This window comes from Trachypithecus francoisi, unplaced genomic scaffold (genome assembly GCF_009764315.1).
Source record: "Trachypithecus francoisi isolate TF-2019V2 unplaced genomic scaffold, Tfra_2.0 Lachesis_group21, whole genome shotgun sequence".
NCBI classification, from domain to species: Eukaryota; Metazoa; Chordata; class Mammalia; order Primates; family Cercopithecidae; genus Trachypithecus; species Trachypithecus francoisi.
This window is the reverse complement of record NW_022681467.1, coordinates 12,908,807-12,930,205: the sequence shown is the minus strand read 5'-3', so window position 1 is coordinate 12,930,205 and position 21,399 is coordinate 12,908,807. Positions and strand designations below refer to the sequence as shown.

Here is a 21,399-nt window from a genome sequence, read left to right as displayed (position 1 = left end):
CAGGCACTATTTTATAAATAGTTCATTTTCTATCAGAATCCATGAAACACTTTCTACTTTAGAAACAATCCTAAGAAAATGGTAGCATCATGACTCACCCAGTTCTATATCCAATTTTCTCAAAAAAGAAATTCACATCAGAAGTTATACCATGTGAAATATGCAAAATTATGGTCTGGAATCTTAAATCCACTGTCACTACTTGATCCAAAACTATTTTGAAAGCAGTCAAAAAAGCAACTGTCATCCAAATGTATACTCCCAAATATGAAGACCAAATTCTTTCACAATATTAATCTTCTCTGCTGTGAGTGAAACCAGAGTTGTACCATCCAGTAAACAGAATTCACTTTCTCACCAGTTATTAAGATAATCTCAGAAAAGCTATATGAAACAACAGGAATGAATCAATTTACCAATAAATCATTAAAATATGATCTATCAACTGACCTTTCCATTTCCTTCCCTACATTTTGAAGATAAACAAAATATACTTTGGAGTAATATCATTTGCATTTCCACACTGCAGAAAACCTCTCATACAGGAGCAGCCGCCATCCCTCCCATAACTCTAAAGGGAGAAGGTGGTCAATTTAATAGCTAGAATTTTTGCACCCGCCCCTCCTTTACTTAAATGAAGAAAACACCTCATTCTGGTGCCCAGAAGCGACAGTCTTAAGATGATACCACAAGTCTGCAGTGGTGGTGAAGAAAAATAAAAACACAAAATTATCAGTTTCTAAGAAAAGCTAAAAAATGATATGTCTGCATAAGTCCCTTTAGTGTGTGTGTGTGTGGTATTTACACACACACACACACACACACAATTTCTTTTCCCTGGTCTCTTCCTCCTCCACCACACGGAGCTAAGATCAGTGTACTTTTTCACCATTTGGGAAAATACAAATTATCACATTTTTAAAATATATGGCCAGATACTCTTTCTAGGCAATAAAGACCATTAAACTGTTTCAGTCACTTCAATCCACAATTAGTATTTAAGGAATTCACATCAATTTCAACATCTGCCTAAGTAATAATATAACAGGCAAGTTTTAAAAATGTTTATTTATTGTTTCCTTAAGCTCAGTGGCAAGAATATCATTTTTTAAATCAAAAAGTATATCCCAAAGTCTGAAAAAAAAAGAATAATGACTGTTTGCATCTGTTCAATAATTCAGACATGACTTAACTGAATAGACTGACCAAAACTAAAGATAAGTGTTTATTCTCAAATTAAATATAATAAAGAAGGCTCTCCAGAATTTTTCTCAGCACTTTTCAGTATTCTGAAAGGACTCAATACTGCTACTTATATTTCTTGAAGTACAGCAAATATTAGGATCCAATCTTCTTACACATCCTTCCATTGACCCAAGCTATTACAATACTTCCCCAGCTGATCTCCATCTGAAAACCTCTCCTGTTGCAAGGTAATGAATCACAATTATGCAAGGTGAGAGAAACTGCAGGGGCAGTATAAGCATGATTTCCAACGTAATTCTTAAGATTTAGGAAAATTCTTCCAGTTAGTGTAAGCTTAACCTTGAAGTATTAACATATATTTCAATCAAAGAGTCCATAGAAAAATTGTTAAAGATAATTAATTGAAATTCTTCCACAAATTTAATAATTAAAAGTTGAAGCCAGTCAGGGTGGTTCACGCCTGTAACTGCAGCACTTTGGGAGGCCAAGGTGGGTGGATCACCTGAGCTCAGGAGTTCAAGACCACCCTGTTCAACATGGTGAAACCTTGTCTCTACTTAAAAAAAAAACAAAAATTAGCCGGGTGTGGTGGTGCATGCCTGTAGTCCCAGATACTCGGGAGGCTGAGGCACAAGAATTGCTTGAGTGTGGGAGGCGGAGGTTGCAGTGAGCCAAGATCGCACCACTGCACTCCAGCTTGGGCTACAGAGTGATAATTCATCTCAAAAATATATATACATTAAAAAAAAAAATAACTAAAAGTTGAAGTGTGGGATGCAATAAAGTCACTTGGGGAAGAATTCTATGCTACCATTATCCTTATGACTTATTCCAATCAAAAATAACAGAACAAGAATTTTCTTTTTCCTTTAAATTCATATCCACACTCTTAAAAAAAAAACACAGGTTATTCGAAACTATAAGTTCACTTACTCAGGAGAAATTCATTATTTCAAAATGTATTGTTATCATTTTTAAGTATAAATAAGTAAACCTCTTAAAAGTAGGATTTAACACTAAGGGAAAATAGAATGAAATATTAAACATGATATGTAAGTATGACTTAGGAGAAGTAAAGTTATTCTAAGATGAAAAGAGAAACTTTATTTTATTCAGTTTTACATTCATAATTGCCATTCTAGTATATTCTCCAGCTTTTCTCTCCCAGACCTACACTGACTCCATGCTAGTAATTTTCAACTAACAATTGAATTAGTTAAGTTAGATTAAGCCCTCTTTGTGTGTCTGTTTTGAGTAAAGGTAACATTTGGTGGTAAATACATCTATTTTCTTTCTTCTGTCATTTTTCTCCTCTTATCCTTAACATATAGTTAACCTCTCTTTGATGCTATAAAAATTGTCATTAATAGTTACTATAAATATTCACCTCATACATACCATTTCCAAAGCATCTCATAACTGTAATAATTGCTAACAGTTATGGGGTGCTTACTACGTACCACACACTGTTCTAAGAGATTGTCATATATCAGTCATATACTAACTCAGTTAATCTTCACAACTCTATGAAGTGGGAATTATTATCCTTATATTATAAATAGGGAAACTGACTCAAGGACAGACTGTGCCACACCCAGGGACACATGGATAATGACTGGTAGAGCTGGTATGAAATGGTATCAGTCATATTAGGAGGACATCACACATCCCCATGTCAGATTCAATAGAAGTAGGTGCCCACCATATACTTTCACCTTTCTTGACTACATTAGGACCAATTTGACACTACCAAGAGAAATTAAAATCTATAAAGCACGATCAAAAGCTCAGGTCCACAATTAAGCATGAGAATATACAGAAAACACAGCTAGAACTTTTGGTAAACACCTGGGCAATTTTCACAAGGAAAGGCATGAAAGGGTACGTGCCTTGGCATGAGAGCCCAAATACAAGGGCCACAAACCAGTCAACCTGGAAATGTTAACTTTAACTATCATCTCCTCCCTCAAACTCATCATTGTTTTTGTCATCATGTCTTACTTGATTCCCTAAGTAGTATTCTCAACTGGAAAAATATTTTTCACAATAATCTTCTCAATTGATTGACACAAATCTATCTTCTCCAAGTTTGAGCAGTAAGTCAATCTTCTGAAGCCCTCAATATCCCCTGCACAAATTCAACAAAGTTCCAAATCAAGAGAACTGAGAGAGCCTCTCTCTAGAATATAAAAAATTATGGCAAAAGAGCCTGCCCATTCAATTCTGTGATGTCCATAGTAAATTGTGGACAAACCTAACCATAACACTGGGACAAGGCACACGTCACAGCACACAATTTCACAGTATGTATCTGTTAGGATCACGAAGAATCTTCCCCTTCTGCTTTAGGCACTTCTAGACAGTTGGAATTTTTTTTTATTTTAAACCAACAGAACATACATCACTTTTGGGGGGTTAACTTCAAGGATTTTCCTACTGAAAATGTGAAACTTAAGCATCCAATCATTAACTTTTGTATTCATGAATCTCACAAAAAAAAAAAAAGAAAAAAAAAGAAAGGAATTTAACCAACTTCTATATTACTCAGAAAAGTCACCAATGAAAAAAACAATATCATAGGCTTCTTCATAACTTTGCTAATATTGGTGGGAAACACTGGTCATATAATTTATGGTTGACTAACTCAACAGTTTCATGTCATTTAAGAACAATAAAGAGGCTGGGCGTGGTGGCTCAAGCCTGTAATCCCAGCACTTTGGGAGGCCGAGACGGGCGGATCACAAGGTCAGGAGATCGAGACCATCCTGGCTAACACAGTGAAACCCCGTCTCTACTAAAAAAAATACAAAAAAACTAGCCGGGCAAGGTGGCGGACGCCTGTAGTCCCAGCTACTCGGGAGGCTGAGGCAGGAGAATGGCGTGAACCCGGAAGGCGGAGCTTGCAGTGAGCTGAGATCCGGCCACTGCACTCCAGCCTGGGCGACAGAGCAAGACTCCGTCTCAAAAAAAAAAAAGAACAATAAAGATAAACTCACAAATATTTTAAATAAAACAGAGAAAAGAAATACCTCAAGTTCCACCAGTGCTGCAGTCACTGCGTCAGTTGCAAGAGCACCAGCCTGCAGCTTTTCAATTGCCTATGAAACCAAGGGGAGAGATTATGCATTGCAAAATCACAACTTCTCAAACTTTCCAAAAGCTTAAAGTATGGGAGACACTCAGATTAATAAAAATTGACCACTAGTTCCATTCCATACTTTAAGGCACAAACTACTCAGATTTAAAACAAGCAAGTGTTTCTATCTAGGTTAATTGGTAATATGGCTCACTTAATATTATTCAAATTAAAACAATAAAATCTAATTATTAAATGAAAAGTACAAGGAATTTAGTAAGCTTCATTCATTGTAAGGCAATTCAAAATAGCCACAGAAATTGTATGACCCAGTTTGGTTCAAATATCCTGACAATTCATATTTTCTATAGATAACTAAATCACAAACGAATCATTTCTCCTCCCACTGTTAATGCTCTCCATACCTAAAAAGAAGTGACTCTCAGTCACAGGGGCATGCCAGAATCTGAGGATAAAAGCATACATTTGACAAAAACATTTTGGATACTATAATGTAAATTCTAAATCAAGACATATCATATTATTCTGTAATATAAACTACACAGAGTAAAGCTCTATAAAATCACCTGGTCTTGAGCATAAATTAGGAGAGGAAAAGAGAGAGAAGGGAAAGTCATTTATAAATGAATTATTAACATTCCAATTTAGTCAACAAAGAGAAAGCTCAAAAACTAAGAACTGTATTCCTAAACTTTTAAGAAGTTTATTCATTGTAAATATTAAAAAGGCTAAGTATACAATTCAAATGTATTAGATTTCTAGGACTATAGTTATATAAAACCCATTTATTTTCAGATGATAGAAAAATTTCACACTTTGAAAAATAAGAAAAAATATAAAATAGCTTAGAGAACTTATAGCTTTATTATTATAAATTTCAAAAGAACAAAATCCCCGTAACAAAATATTCTTATTTATAGGACTTCATTCATAAGAAAAGGCTTGAATCTCTGACAAAGTGTAATCTTCTTTTTAATGTTATGTAAATATCAACGAAAAGAGCAGAGAGAGACCCATATTTACTTGATATACAATACTCAACTAGATTCTGTTTGCATAAAAAGTCATGGAAGGTTTGCCTACAAGACCAGTAAGAATCAAAATAAAAACAAACATTTCTTCTGAGTCCATTCCTGTCCCCACATTAAATATTCAACAATTTAGCAAAACCTCAAAAACCAATGGAAAAAAAGCACAACTGAGTACAAGGGCAAAGCTGAACTCTGGAATGACAATGAACTTGCTATGATACAAACTATGTCATGAAAAACAGAATGAAAAAGTATAGGACAATCTCTCTTAAAAAAGCACCCATTTTAATTTTTTTATTTATTTTTTTCCCTTCTTGGAAAAACACATTGACTGTCTTTAAGCTGTTTTCTCTATCCTTCTGTCTACAGAAGTTCAACATCACCGCAACGATTAAAAGAGATATGATTGTGTGCCCGCAATTACAAAAATACAGACTTTAATCTGGGAAAGAGGGGAAAGAGCTAAGCATCATGTGGAGAAAAACACAAAACAACACAAAACGATCCCCTACAAAAATGAGCAAAATAATTTCATAGTCCAAACCAGAAGCCTGTCCTAGAAATGAAACTTTTAAATGCTGAATTTCAAGGTAAAATCGCTTTATGTTCAAAACTGAAATGCTTAGATCATACACATTGTGTTCATACCTTTTGACAAGCTCGTTTGCATACATGTTTATATTCCTTGGCTTTGGATTCAGAATGATAACCTGCACCTATAGTAGAAAATAAAATCCAGTTGTTAATTATTAAAATATCAAGAGACCTTACTTACGTTATAAAAATACTCCATATAAACTGATGCTGTCCTAGTAAAAAACAAAACTATTGCCCTACCTGTATGGAGTTTAATAACGTCTTTCTCCAATGTAAGCCTTTTTAATACCATGCCTTATCTCCGTTTTCAAAAGCTCTTTTCCTGCTAAAAGCCATAAAAATAGCTCATGTCCCCAAAGAGGCTTCACCAAGGTCACCTCCCCTCTTCTTTTCAAGAACCTTTCTCTAAAACCAAGAATTCTTTTGATCTGGAGCTAATAACCCAGAAGGTGTCAGGGACAGGGTCCCTCCAGGTTCCTCTCTGCAAACCGTCAGAAAGCCCCTGCCACTTGGGAAGTTACTGTTTCAAATCCGGAATTCATAAGAATAACTCAGAAAGCTGGATTGCTTCTGAACAACATTTGAAGTTGAGGCATCTTACATCTCACATGTCCACAACCACCACCATTCCTAACCAAACACTTCACATCCTCTCACCTGCCAGAATGTAGCTGAGGGTGTCTCTGAAAGCTAAGTGACAGCACATTCATGACTCTCTATTAGAATTCCTGGTGGTCTCTGTCTTTTAATCAAATACCCAAGAACTTTCTCAAGAGAATGGCTCTGAATAAAATGGTTTCCCTGCAAGGACACATAACTTGCTTAGTTAGGGACTTAAGAATAATCTAAACAAGAAGGAGACAAAGACAAGAGCCCTTAAACTCTCTTAATTAGGCCTCTCTCTAATCAAAATTTGTTAACAGAGCACTGAACCACCCCGAAAGCCCCATAGGAGTCCAATGTAAGGAAGGTTAAGAACTACATCTCTAGGCCAAATGCAGTGGCTCATGTCTATAATCCCATCACTTTGGGAGGCCGAGGTGGGAGGATCACTTGAGGCCAGAAGTTTGAGACCAGTCTGGCCAACATGGAGAAACCCCGTCTCTCTTAAAAATACAAAAAAATTAGCCAGGCATGGTGGCACATGACTGTAATCCCAGCTACTCAGGGGGCTGAGGCACAGGAATCGCTTGAACCTGGGAGGCAGAGGTTGCAGTGAACCAAGATCGTGCCACCGCACTCCAGCCTGGGCAACAGAGTAAGACTCTGACTCAAAAAAAACAAAAAACAAAAACAAAAAAGCTACATCTCTAGGCCTTAGAATTCCTACAGGTCTGCAGACTCTGACACAAACCTAACCCACCTTTCCTCAAGGTAGAGAAAGCACTCACCCACGAAAATGTCCTACAAGGAGTCAGGAAAGCAGAGATGCCCAAGCCACCAGAATCCACAATATACCCAAATCCTAAACCTGTTTTTCAAGAGAACTCTGAACATTCACAGAGCCTGTGCCAATATTTAGCAGGCCTCCCTTCATTGTTCTATAAGAATAGGTGATCTCAAGTTGGCTGTCTTAGATCTCAGAGGCCGCAGTCTTTCAGCAGCATTTCCTAAAGCATGGGATACTATTCCAAAGAGATGACTTTAGTGTCATGGACAGGGGCATTTAATAGCCTTAACATGTAAATCCTTTTGAAATAATAAGAGAAAAGTATCAGCAGAGCCCCCGTATATCTTTAAGTCCTGGTTAACACTTGCTAATTTCCCTGTTTAGCAATGGAAAGGTAGGCTCAGGATCCAAGCCACTGACAAATAGGATCTAGTTAAAATTTAATTACAGTGTTTTGACTGCACTGTGTTTAAAGTTATTTTCTCTTCATGGCAAGTGATACTGCTATTTCATTTAAGTAACCATAAACTTCATCTTTCAAATGTTAAGATAAAAAAGTGTTTAGTTGTTTGAATATTAGATAAAACAGTATAGGCAGTGGGAAAATATAAGAATCTACTACATGAATCACAAAAGTTTGGGCAAGTCTACTCTAGCGCTAAAAAAACTGCTCTACACTGGATGAGGACATGAATTTTTGACCCTTAAATGTGCAAGATACACACTTCTACATAATCAATCACTCTGACTTTCTAATAATAGTGAGGGTCACTTAATTCACACAATATCCTACCATAACTCAAGAGTTCCTACTCTTCTTGCTGGCCCCCAGCACCAACTTTTACCTGAGAGTATGAAATTAAATAATTTAAAGTTAAAACTGTTGAACTGGCTGGGCGCGGTGGCTCACGCCTGTAATCCCAACACTTTGGGAGGCCGAGGAGGGTGGATCACCTGAGGTCAGGAGTTTGAGACCAGCCCAGTCAACATGGTAAAACCAGCCGGGCGCGGTGGCTCAAGCCTGTAATCCCAGCACTTTGGGAGGCCGAGACGGGCGGATCACGAGGTCAGGAGTTCGAGACCATCCTGGCTAACACGGTGAAACCCCGTCTCTACTAAAAAATACAAAAAGCTAGCCAGGTGAGGTGGCTGCTGCCTGTAGTCCCAGCTACTCGGGAGGCCAAGGCAGGAGAATGGCATAAACCCGGGAGGCGGAGCTTGCAGTGAGCTGAGATCCGGCCACTGCACTCCAGCCCGGACGACAGAGCGAGACTCCGTCTCAAAAAACAAAACAAAAAAAAAAAACATGGTAAAACCCCATCTCTACTAAACACAAAAATTAGCCGGGCATGGTGGCACATGCCTGTAATCCCAGCTACTCAGGAGGCTGAGGCAGGAGAATTGTGAAGCTTGCAGTAAGCCAAGATCACACCACTGCAGCCTGGACAACAAGAGCGAAACTTAGTCTCAAAAAAAAGAAGAAAAAAAACTGTTGAACCATTACATCATTCTGAGCCTTCAGAGGAAGGTGGCTATGCAGCCTGAGTCACACAACATGCAGCTGCAACTTTTGCCTTTTTCCTGTAAAGAATTAGGAAGACCAAACAATACCAGAGATAAGATCCTCTCAAATCACTGCCCCTTCTCACAAAGTAAAAAGTAATCTTCCTTAGGATGTAGCAATCTGTAACCAATCAAATGGCTGTAACTTATGCACTGGTCTCCTATGGAAAATGTTATTATCCTGCTAAACTTTTCCTATCTTTACTTATATAAATGAAACTTTAACTTCTCCACTTTGGAACACTGACCCCGTTTGTTTGGAGTCAGTGTTTCCAAGGTGGGCATGCTCAAGCTTTGTGCAGGAATAAGCTCTACATTGAATCACAGCTTCTGAATTCCATTATTTAAGGTTGGCAGGGCCATTATCATCTAGTCTTTGTCTAAGAGAGGAGGGACAGGGTCATGATAGTTATAGGAAGTAAGGCTTTCCAACTAATTGAAGCTTTATGTTATTGCTTGTTACAACGTTCAGACTTTTCTTTTACACTTTCCAAACCCTCACTCTGAATACGGTAACTCACTGTTATCATGGAAGATCATGGAAGATGCACAATCAACATAGTGTAGTGGAGAGAACACAGACTAGGAGTCTAAAGGCAGAAGCTCTAGTTCCAGGTCTACTTTTAACTGGGTTATTTCTGTAAATATACCTCACCTCCTTGTAAAAGCACCTGTGAGAAAATGGAATTAAACCTCGTTTTTGTTTTTTTGGATTTTTTTAGATACTCTGGATTACATTCACATAAGGCTTCTCAGGTTGCCCAGTCTAGATATGGCCAAAGGTTAATGGCCAGGCAGGACACCAGTCTCACAAGAAGAAACAGTTCTACTCCTCATTCCATATCAAAGCTAATCTTGCTGTCATCTTGCTTGACTACCCAGAGAAAGTTAAAAGGAAACCCAGACATTCCTTCTCTCTTCATGGAGGTCATGGAAAGTAGACTCTGAATGCAAGAAAATAAAAATGGCCAAAGGAAAAAGAGCCTGCTGAGGAAACCTGGGCAGAGCAGCACTGCTCTGTAACCCAAGACCTTTCAAAGATGAGAGACCCAGGGGATGAACTTCACTCTGTCTGTCCTCATGGTCTTCTGAAGTAGAAAAGATCACAGGCTGACATAGCATCAAAAGCACTAGACTGAGACATAAGGGCCTATTTAGGTGTTTCTTATGCTGGCTCTAACACCAACCAGCAATGTGGCTGAAGTCACTTAAGTCACTTAATTTCTCTGGTCTTAAGGTTCCTCACTTAAAATATTAAGAAGGTGGGCCAGGTGCGGTGGCTCACGCCTGTAATCCCGGCACTTTGGGAGGCCGAGGCAGGTGGATGACCCGAGGTCAGGAGTTCGAGACCAGCCTGGCCAATATGGTGAAACCCCGTCTCTACTAAAAATACAAAAATGTAGCAGATGTGATGGCAGACGTCTGTAATCCCAGCTACTCAAGTGGCTGAGGCAGGTAAATTGCCTGAACCTGGGAGGTGGAGGTTGCAGTGAGCTAAGATCGCACCACTGCACTCCAGCCTGGGCAACAAGAGTAAAACTCCGTCTCAAAAAAAAAAAAAAAGGAAGGTGAGCTAGCTCAAAAATTGTGTAATTATGCCCTAATATACCTACAGTCTAACACAAGAATCAATACAATTTTTTCAGCAGTATTTTATTTTATTTTATTTTATTTTTTTGAGATGGAGTCTCGCTTTGTCGCCCAAGCTGGAGTGCAGTGGCACAATCTCGGCTCACTGCAATTTCTGCCTCCTGGGTTCAAGCAATTCTTCTGCCTCAGCCTCCCGCAGCAACATTCTTTTTAAAAAAACATAAACGAGAGTTTAAAAATTACTTTGTGTGGTTTTAATACTACCTAACCTAAATACATCTATTACACAGAGTTACAGTAGATAATGGGGTAGGGAAGTGAAGACCAAGGAAGAGCTGCCATTCTAAGATCTTCTAAATAGGGAGTAAAAAAGGTCTTCACTATATCAAAGTCAAACAATCGCTTTGGTTCCAATTCCTCTCTGGAAGTTTTGCCTCCTCCAAGTGTGAAATGTGATTCTCAGTGTACTTCAAGGCAGAAAAAGAAAAATCGACATTATTGGCATCTTCCAAGCTATCCACAAAGCTTACCTGCATGAACCAGCACAAAGCCGCCTCGTTTCTCTTTATAGGACTGCTTTGCTTCCAACTCTTTGGCTGTTATTTTACCAGCCGAAACCTGAGATGATCTGGAAGGCAGCCCTTCTCCAGAACTCATCCCCTTCTCCATGGTCATTCTCCAAGATTACCATCTTCTATTGAGAAAGGGGCATACTTCCATCCAAAAGTAACTGCAGGAGAGGAATTACCCTAGAATAAAAGAGGCAAAGATGGTATACATTCTTTCCACCAATACACAAGTTACTTACACAAATTCACGCAAAGATAACATTCAAAAATCCTATTATTAAGTTATTTAATTGGGTAATACAAAAAAGGTATCAAAGTTATTTATTAAAATTATTTTTTCTTATTCCCATTGAAGTTGGATAAAATTATTTAATTGGGTAATATAAAAGGGTTAGAATTTAAATCTCTCTGTCCACTGATAGTACCTGCTTGGGGCCGGGCGCAGTTGCTCACACCTGTAATCCCAGCACTTTGGGAGGCCAAGGCGGGTAGATCACCTGAGGTCAGGTGTTCAAGACCAGACTGACCAACATGGTGAAACGTCATCTCTACTAAAAATACAAAAAATTAGCTGGTGTGGTGGCACACGCCTGTAATCCCAGCTACACAGGAGGCTGAGGCAGGAGAATTGCTTGAAATCAGGAGGCAGGGATTGCAGTGAGCCGAGATCACGCCACAGCACTCCAGCCTGGGAGACAGAGTAAGCTCCATCTCAAAAAAAAAAAAGAAAGAAAGAAAGAAAAGAAAAGAAACATAAAGAAGTTACTTAGCTGCCTATTCCAAAAAAAGAAAAAAAGCAGGTTACTCAGAACACAGTCTGCATCCCAGTGTTTATTACCAGTCCACAAGAGAGTATTATTTTATTCATGTTAGTTGCTTTATAAGCACATTTTCAATAACCAATATGTGTAGTTTTCACAATTCTTTTCTAGTTCCTCATTTTTTTAAAATAATTTTATCTGCTAAATCAAGCAAAAATTTGAGTTTTTATTTTTAAGTTTCAAATTTGTTTGAATGTTTGGTTTTTGGTGGTATTTGGGGAGTTTTTGTTTGTATTTTACGTAACTATTGGTCCACAATGGATTGAAAATTTTTGAAAGCTGGTCTTTTATAACAGAGATAGTCTGAGAAGCACTGCTATGCGGCATTTTTAAATTCCCTTAATTCTTGGTTTAAGAGTCTATTTAATTTTTATTATATAACATTTTATCTATAAGACAAATAGTTTAAAATCAATCATATATACACACCATTGCATTCAAATATTTACATAGATTCATAAATGCAGGAAAACATTTTTATTACAAAAGTGCCGATTTTTATTAAGTAACAGTAAATTTAAATGCCTGGTTTTGTTTTTGTTTTGTGGTGGTGGTTGCCTTCCTAACCATGTTTTTCTTCCAAAAACTTCACAAGAATCTGCCTCAATTACTTTTATTTTCTTTTGGTTATTTCTCACAATATTTCTCTGAAATAGGCTATCATTTAGCCATGTATGAGTTGACAAAGTGAATTTAGGGGTTCATCTGTCAGCCTATAATGCCATCATGTCTATATCATGCCATCATATTTGGCCCAGCCAAGAAATGAGCTTGGGACCATTAGTCTAGAAGCACAAACACAGATTGAGTGAAAACTCAGGCTTTGGAAAATTAAGAGCTTCAGCTAAAATGAAAACACATCTAAGCAGTATGGATTATGAAACCTCACACTACTTTGACTCACTGTCATCTATTTTTTCATAAATAAGAAATTACAATAGTTATATTTGGTAAGAAAATACTGGCCAGGCGCGATGGCTCACGTCTGTAATCCAGAACTTTGGGAAGCCAAAGCCAGTGAATCACGAGGTCAGGAGTTCGACATCAGCCTGGCCAAGATAATGAAACACCATCACTACTAATTAGCCAGGCATGGTGGCGGGCACCTGTAATCCCAGCTACTCAGGAAGCTGAGGCAGAGAATTCCTTGAACCCGGGAGGCAGAGGATGCCTTGAGCTGAGATCATGCCACTGCACTTCATCCTGGGCAACAGAGCAAGACTTTGTCTCAAAATAAAAAAAAAAAAGTACAGATTTCCCAATTTTTTTGGCCAGGCACAGTGGCTCACGCCTGTAATCCCAGCACTTTCGGAGGCCAAGGCAGGCAGATCACAAGGTCAGGAGTTCAAGACCAGCCTGGCCAAGACGGTGAAACCCCATCTCCACTAAAAACGCAAAAATTAGCTGGGCATGGTGGCGCGTTCCTGTAATCCCAGCTAGTCAGGAGGATAAGGCAGGAGAATTGCTTGAACCAGGACCCGGGAGGCGGAGGTTACAGTGAGCAGAGATCGCACCACTGCACTCCAGCCTGGCTACAGAGCAAGAATCCGTCTCAAAAAAAAAAGAAAGAAAATACAAACATAATTATAACATCAACATTTTATACAGTTGGATGTAACAGGGATTTTAATATATATGAGAGATTTTAAAACATTGCTTCTCAACATTGTCTAAAAAGAAAATGTGGAAGGTGATTAATATTCCATTTCTTGAGCAATCTACCCTCTCTCAGACACTATCTGAAATATATTTATTTAGCAAACATATAAGCTCAACAAACCTCTCCAAAAATGCTGGCCCTAAAGTTCCACTGGACTGGGAAAGGAGCTCAACTAAATTAACTATCAATATATGACTCTATCCTCCGACTCCCAATGGTTATTGAAATATTTTTTATTCAGTTAGAAATGAAGCAACTTCTACTCCAACATGAGTTTTTGTTTAACTCAGAACTCATTAAAGGTCTGACATCTAATAAATAAAGAGTGCCAACGAAAGACAAAGACAAAAAAAGGGCAAATGGACAAATCTCAGTTTGCAGAAAAGTTACATAATAGCTTAACTGAACAAAAAATGCTAAATCTCACTCAAAAAAAGATGCAAAATAAAACTACACTTAAGTACCATTTTTTAACTTAGATTGTCAAATATCAAAAGATAATGTTTTGAGAGTACAGAAAAACAGGAGCTCTCATAAGTTGCTAGTGGCAGTATAAATTGGTATGACTCAACAATAGCAATTTGGCAAAATCAACCAAAATTAAGATATAGACCCAAAAATGTCTTGATGGAAGTGGTTAAAAATAAAAGCAGCACTGGAAACAACGAGAAAACTTGATAAAAATATATGTAACAGTCTCAAACATATTTGGTACGTAAAAAAGGAATGGAAATAACTAATTTTTTAAGGTATGGTACAGAAGTATTTGCAGTACCATATGCAAAGTACAAATCTGGATGGATAAACAAAAAAGTCATACGATACTGATTACCAAAGGAGATGTGGATAACTAATAGCAAAAGATGGGATAGAAATTTCACTGTTCACTCCTTTGAACCTTTCAAATTTGAACCATCTGAATTACTTACAAAAAAGTTTTTATTCATTTATTCATTTACGGGAACACTAGGTAATGAGCTAAGCCAAAGAACCAAAATAGGGCAAGCATGTTTCTCTGAATATTAAATTTCTGGGATGCATAAACTACAGGAAATCCAAATGCAGGGGAGGGAAATCATAGTATTTGATCTTTACAGTTAAGATGAGGGAGAAAAATACATCATGACTGGAGATTATCATCAAATATCTCTGTGACGTTTTCATCGTATCTGTAATCATTGTAACAAATCATTAAGTGAAACTGGTTAAGTGTACTTAAATCAATACACAGATCCACAAGAAAAATGTCTAATACTTCAGCTAACCTTTGAGGTAACACTCAACACAAAACGTTTCCAACGAAAAGAGAAACATAGGCACATAATAGGTTTAGACCAAAAAAAAAAAAAATTCTATAGATCATTTTCATAACGGCTTTATTTCTGAAATGTTTGAACACAGACATTTTGCAATTTCCCCCTAGTAATGATATTAAAATTCATCATGATTATCTCTAAATAACACTGGCAACCTGTCTATCCTCTGCAACTGTTGCTCAAAAAGTTAAACAGAGTTATGCTATGACCCAAGAATTCCACTTCTAGGTATATACCCAAGAGAACTCAAAACATATGCTACACAAAAACTTATACATGGATATTCATAGCAATATTATTCACAGCACCCAAAAACAACCCAAAGGTCCATCAACTGATGATGGATAAACAAAATGTGGTATAGTCACACAATGGAACATTATTCAACCACAAAAAGGAATACAGTGCTGACACACACTATGTCATTAAAGAATATTGAAACAATGAAAAAAAAGAGACACAAATGGCCACATATTGTATGATCCCATTTATATGAAATGTCCAGAATAAGCAAATCTAAAGAGACAGATGGTAGATTTGTGATTGCTTAGAGCTGGGGGGAAGGAGGGTAGGGTGATGGAGAGGGATTGCTAATGGGAGCACTTTCTTTTTGTGCTGATAAAAATGTTCTAGGACCAGGTGCGGTGGATCACGCCTGTAAGCCTAGCACTTCAGGAGGTCAAGGCGGGTGGATCACCTAAAGTCAGGAGTTTAAGACAAGCCTGGTCAACATGGCAAAATGCCATCTCTACTAAAAATACAAAAATTAGCCGGGCGCGGTGGCAGGTGCCTGTAATCCCAGCTACTTGGGAGGATGAGGCAGGAGAATCACTTGAACCCAGGAGGTGGAGGTTGCAGCGAGCAGAGAACGCACCATTGCACTCCAGCCTGGGCAACAAGAATGAAATTCCATCTCAAAAAAAAAAAAAGTTCTAAAGTTGAATTTGGTAATGGTTGCACAACTCTGTGAATACACTAAATACCACTGAACTGTACACTTTGAATGGGCAAATTGATACATTGGGTAGACTTTAATGGATAAATTGATCTTATTAACCTGTTTTTTTAAAAAGTCTTTTTTCCCATAAATTGTACCTTTCCCAAGTTACTTAACCCAGTGGCCTTTTCTTAATATTCTGCTTGCAACCTTTGATTCTCTTGATCACCTGCTTTCCTTGGCAACACAAATCTACTATCCTAGTTCATAACCCACCTCGGACCCCAATCACAAATGTTTCCTTCAATTTTTTTTTTTTTTTTTTTGAGACGGAGTCTTGCTCTGTCGCCTACGCTGGAGTGCAGCGGTGCAACCTCAGCGCACTGCAACCTCTGCCTCCCGGGTTCGAGCAATTCTCCTGCCTCAGCCTCCTGAGTGACCAGGAGTAAAGGCACGTGCCACCACGCCTGGCTAATTCCTGTATTTTTAGTAGAGATGGGAATCCCATATTGGCCAAGCTGGTCTTGATCTCCTGACTTCAGGTGATCCACCCACCTCAGCCTCCCAGAGTGTTGAGATTACAGGCGTGAGCCACCACTCCCAGCTAACCTTCAGCAATTTCATCTACTGCCAACCTTTCAAAACTATCCTCTCAGCAAATCAGATGATTCCTAACTTTATCTTCTGTCTTAACTACAGCCACAAGTTTTATGGATAGCTCAGTCTAGGTCCACCTCACTCTTGGCCTAACCAAAACACGCTCATCTTTCCCCAAAATCTAGTTATTTCCATATTACTCCTTTTTCTCAATAGCACTACCCACTTCTATCTCACCTTAAAGTCAGTTTGGGTTGCTCTCAACTTTCCAAATCCCACAGATCTCTCCCTAAAGCATTTAACTTCCTTTTGCTCAACTCTTGTTCAGCTCATATACCTCTCTTAGCATGTTACAAAAGGCATGTTAACTTTTCTTACCAAATCCAGGCTATAATAAAACAACCATCTAAAAAAGGCTGCCAAAAGAAAGCTCATAAAGGGTAACTCCAATCAAAACAAATACCAGGCCAAAAGACATGATCAGGCAATACATGAAAGAGGACATTTAAACTAGGTATCCAATATTAGAGAAATAATATTCAAAAACATACAAACCAAAATGAAATTTTCCTTACTAGCACTGTACTGGCACCATAAACTGATATAACCATTTTGAAAAAGAATTTGTAAGTATCAAGAGCCTCTAAATGTATAATTTTGTGTATATATACTATCTTTCCAGAGATACTCTATGTAGAAACAAGTCTATACAGACACAAATTACCACAGATGCCTTTAAGAGAAGATGCCTTTAAGGAGAACTAGCCGACTGAGGGGCAAGGATGAAACGGAAACTTAATCTTCTCCTAATAGCCTCTTACATTTGCAATTTTTTTTTTTACTTGGTACTATCTACCAAAAGAGACGATTTAAGGTGGCCGTTTCTGAGACCAAGATGAGTTAACATTAATTTGATTATCAAGGACAGGAGAGAAATGCAGACTATAACATTGTTCTTTCTGCAGGGACTTTCATGACACTATTTTAAGGTCTAAATCTTGTCTCATCTCTCTAAAAGATTGTTTTATTTTCCTACTGTATGTGATGACACTATTTTTTTTCTCTTTACACCACTTTGAAAACTACCACGTGTCCTGTTGCTGTGGTGGTAAAGTTTTTCGCTGTAGGTTTGCTTATTCTTTAAGAAGCAGTTGAAAAAGGAAGTAAGTCATGGAATTCATCCATCTTACAGCAAAGGGCTTTGACAGAAATCCAGTTCTTAAGCTATTATAACTCATGAATAAATAACTGTGTTGCTGCTTTTTTTTTTTTTTTTTTGAGACAGTCTCACTCTGTCACCCAGGCTGAAGTGCAGTGGCGTGATCTCAGCTCACTGCAATCTCTGCCTCCCAGGTTCAAGCGATTCTTGTGTCTCAGCCTCCTAAGTAGCTGGAATTACAGGCGCACGCCACCATGCCGGGCTAATTTTATTTTTTGTATTTTTAGTAGAGACAAAGTGCTGGGATTACAGGCATGAGCCACCACGCTCGGCCTTGTGTTGTTGCTTTTAACATCATGATATTGAAGGTTTAATGCCTCATTAAATGAACTCCAGGACATACTTAAATTCATCTTTGAACCAGTAATTCCACTTCTGAGAAAACTTTCTACCAAAATAAATAGACAAAAGGTTTTATGCCTTTTATACTGTGTTTAACAAAGGATAATTTAAAGTAACAAAAATCTGGGAGCAACCTAAATGTCCAATACAGAAAAACGGTTTAGAAAACAATAACCAACACTTTTATGATCAACTGATTTTCAACAAGGGTGTCAACACCTTTCAGTGGAGGAAAGGACAGTCCTTTCATCAAATGATGCTAAAACTGGATATCTACATGCAACCGAATGAAACTGAACTCCTACCTCACATCATACAGAAAAATTAACTCTAAATATCCTCCCTATTGCACTTGACAAGTCTTTGAAAAAAAATTCTAAGTAGATCAAAGACCTAAATGTAAGAGCTAAAACTATAAAACTCTTAGAAGGAAACACAGGGGTAAATATTTATGACCTTGGGTCTGGCAATGGTTTCTTGGCTATGACATCGAAGCACAAGCAAGCAAAGAAAAAAATAGATAAATCAGATTGCACCAAAATTTTAAACCTTTTTTTTTTTTTGGAGACGGAGTCTCACTCTGTTGCTCAGGCTAGAGTGCAGCAGCCTGATCTCAGCTCACTGCAACCTAAACCTCCCAGATTCAAGGGATTCTCATGCCTCAGCCTCCTAAGTAGCTGGGATTAAAGGCGCCCGCCACCACGCCTGGCTAATTTTTGTATTTTTAGTAGAGATGGGGGTTTCACCATGTTGGCCAGGCTGATCTCGAACTCCTGACCTCAAGTGATCCACCCGCCTTGGCCTCCCAAAGTGCTAGGATTACAGGTGCGAGCTGCCACACAAAAATTTTAGACTTTTGTTCCTCAAAGGACACCATTCAACAAAGTAAAAGGACAACACATAAAATGGGAGAAAATGCAAGAAAATATTGCAAAGCATGTATCTGGAAAGGGACTTACATTTAGAATATAGAAAGAACTCATACAACTTTAAAATAAGACAATTAATAAAAATGGGCAAAGGAAGTAAATGGACATTTCTCCAAAGATATACAAAAGGTCAATAAGCACATTAAAAGATGTTCAACATTATTAGCCATCAGTGAAATGCAAATCAAAACTACAATGAGCTACCACTTTATAAGCACTAAGACTGCTATAACCAAAAAGAAAGATAAGTGCTCCCAAGGATATGAAGAAATCAGAACCCTTATAACCTGCCGGTGGGAACGTAAAATGGTGCAACCAATTTGGAAAACATGTGGCACTTATTCAAAAAGTTAAACATAGGGTTACCATATGCCCACCAATGCCACTTCTAGGTATATACCCAAAACAACTGAAAACATATGTCCATACAAAAACTTGTAAACAGATGTTTATAGCAGAATTATTCAAAACGGCCAAAACCTGTAAACAACCTAAATGTCCATCCACTGATGATGGTTGAGCAAAATGTGGTATATTCACAAAATGGAACATTACCCATCCATAAAAAAGAATGAAACACTGATACACAGACATTGATGAACTTGAAAACATACTAACCGAAAGACACCAGACAACTCAGGCCATATATTCTATGATTCCATTTACATGAAATGCCAGTATAGGAAAATCCACAGACACAGAAAGTAGATTAGTGGTTGCAAGGCCTGGGAGAGAAAGGGGAGAATCTAATGGGGAGTGACTGTCATGAGTACAGGATTGCTTTTGGGGGTGATGAAAATGTTCTGAAAGTAGATAGTGGTGATGGGTGTATAACTTTGTGAATATGAGAAAAACCACTGAAATTTACAATTTAAAGGAATAAATTATATGGTGTATGAATACCTTAATAAGACTTTCTCAAGAGGAAAAGAGACAATCTATCCGTGCAATGAATACAATGTATGTAACTGTGCCTCTTAGTTATAACCGCATTTTACATGCATACGTTATGATCACAAATAGGTTAATATGAATAAAATATTAGAAAAAGATCAAAATGCTGGGTTGGCAGAACTATAGGTGATCTCTTTATAACTATTTCTGCATTTTCCAGATATTCCTTAATAAGCACTGCTTTTTTTAAGTGGTGGGGAAAAGTTTTATTTACAACAAACAAAAAGATAAATTATTAAACTCCCAAGAATATAAGTACAAATTCCTTAGTTAATAAAGAATAATAATAATTCGGCAATCTAATGGTCCCTAAAATACCTTTCCTTCCCCTCCCCTACAGAAGCCAGGAAAGTTGAACTCCCTCCTCCCGGAAACATGATGCCCTCGATTTACAGGACACCTCCAGCTCCTGCTTCTCTCCCTCCTCTCCAGCTGCTCCATCTTCTCGGTCCTTTCCTCCTCCTTCTCCTCTTCCTCTTCCTCCTGAGTAGCAAATGCTAACGACCCGCAGGACTCTCATCAGGCCTCTATTACTAAGTAAGGGGCTGCCTTGGCCCCAACCCGCCACCCAGAACAAGGCGCACATTCTCGGCTCTCTGCGAACCTCGGACTCTTGAGACATCTCCAGACCGAGACTGCAAAGTGGGTGAAGGACTGCAAGACCTCCCCACGCACAGACAGTCCTTCCCCGATGGCCACGAGGACGTCAAGCCGGAGATGAGGCTGGGAAGGGGGACTACGGGGCCAAGAGCGACCAAGACTAGGGAACTAGGGACATCCTGGCCCCCTCCTCTAGCCCCGCCCCGGGCAAGGGGTGTCCTGCGCGCCGCCCCGTCTCGGACCCGGAGAGGACGTCCCAGCGAGCGTTCGGGGCCCACACACAGAGGCAGCAGCACGGAGGCGGCAGCGGCGCGGACAGCGTGGGAAAGAGGGACACTCACCCGCTTCAGCCCCGAGCCTTCACTGCACCGGAAGTAGTCACCCGCCCGTTGCCAGGGTGAGGAAGCGGGGGTGACATCAAGTCTTCCCATTGGTCATTCATGGTACCACGTGGCCGGAAGCAGGCTTCCACAGGCTGCTCTGACTCCGCCCTCCCCTTCAGAGAGGCTCACCTGGCCTCAGAGGTGCAACACGAGCTACACCTGGGGCTTCGGTCTGAGCACGAGCTACACCTGGGGCTTCGGTCTGAGCTGCGCATGCGCTGTTGCCTATCTCTCGCTCCCCCACCCCCCGCCCCTGAATAAGCCCGCAGGATATGATTGTATGTGAGTGGTTGGCTAATACTGTGATAAGAAATGAAATTAAACTGACTATCATTTATCTAGGTGTCGCTTAAGAGCTTACTTTCTTTCAATCCTTACAGCACTCTTACATGGTAGGGAAAACTAAGGTCCTACCTGGATTGCTTGTAGGAGTTGGGGCACGACCCTTCCCCAGGACCCATGACTGATGGATTTTCCTTATACTTCAACCAAAACATCAGGTCGAACTGAATGTAAAGGAAGAAATGAGAATCTACCTGGCTTCTTTAAGCCAGATGTAGAGGAATTTACACTAATGCAAAAGATAACACTTTTCTTA

The 21,399-nt window shown here is 38.9% G+C and overlaps 1 protein-coding gene across 3 annotated transcripts in view; it reads right to left on the bottom strand.

The window, feature by feature from the left end:
* The window catches only part of TASP1 (taspase 1), a 275,867-nt gene extending 255,040 nt beyond the window's left edge, over positions 1–20,827 (bottom strand). Inside the window, exons 1-4 of one of the 3 annotated variants that reach the window (XM_033185585.1) lie at positions 20,760–20,827; positions 11,005–11,223; positions 5,983–6,050; positions 4,236–4,304 (exon numbers count right to left, since the gene is read on the bottom strand). In XM_033185585.1, coding sequence (XP_033041476.1) covers positions 4,236–4,304; positions 5,983–6,050; positions 11,005–11,149 — 282 coding nt within the window. In that variant the 5' untranslated portion in view covers positions 11,150–11,223; positions 20,760–20,827. Of the gene's footprint in view, positions 1–4,235; positions 4,305–5,982; positions 6,051–11,004; positions 11,224–20,422; positions 20,738–20,759 lie in introns of those variants that run through there. The other 2 variants (XM_033185587.1, XM_033185586.1) reach the window with 2 other exon arrangements.
* Positions 20,828–21,399: the final 572 nt, after the last annotated feature.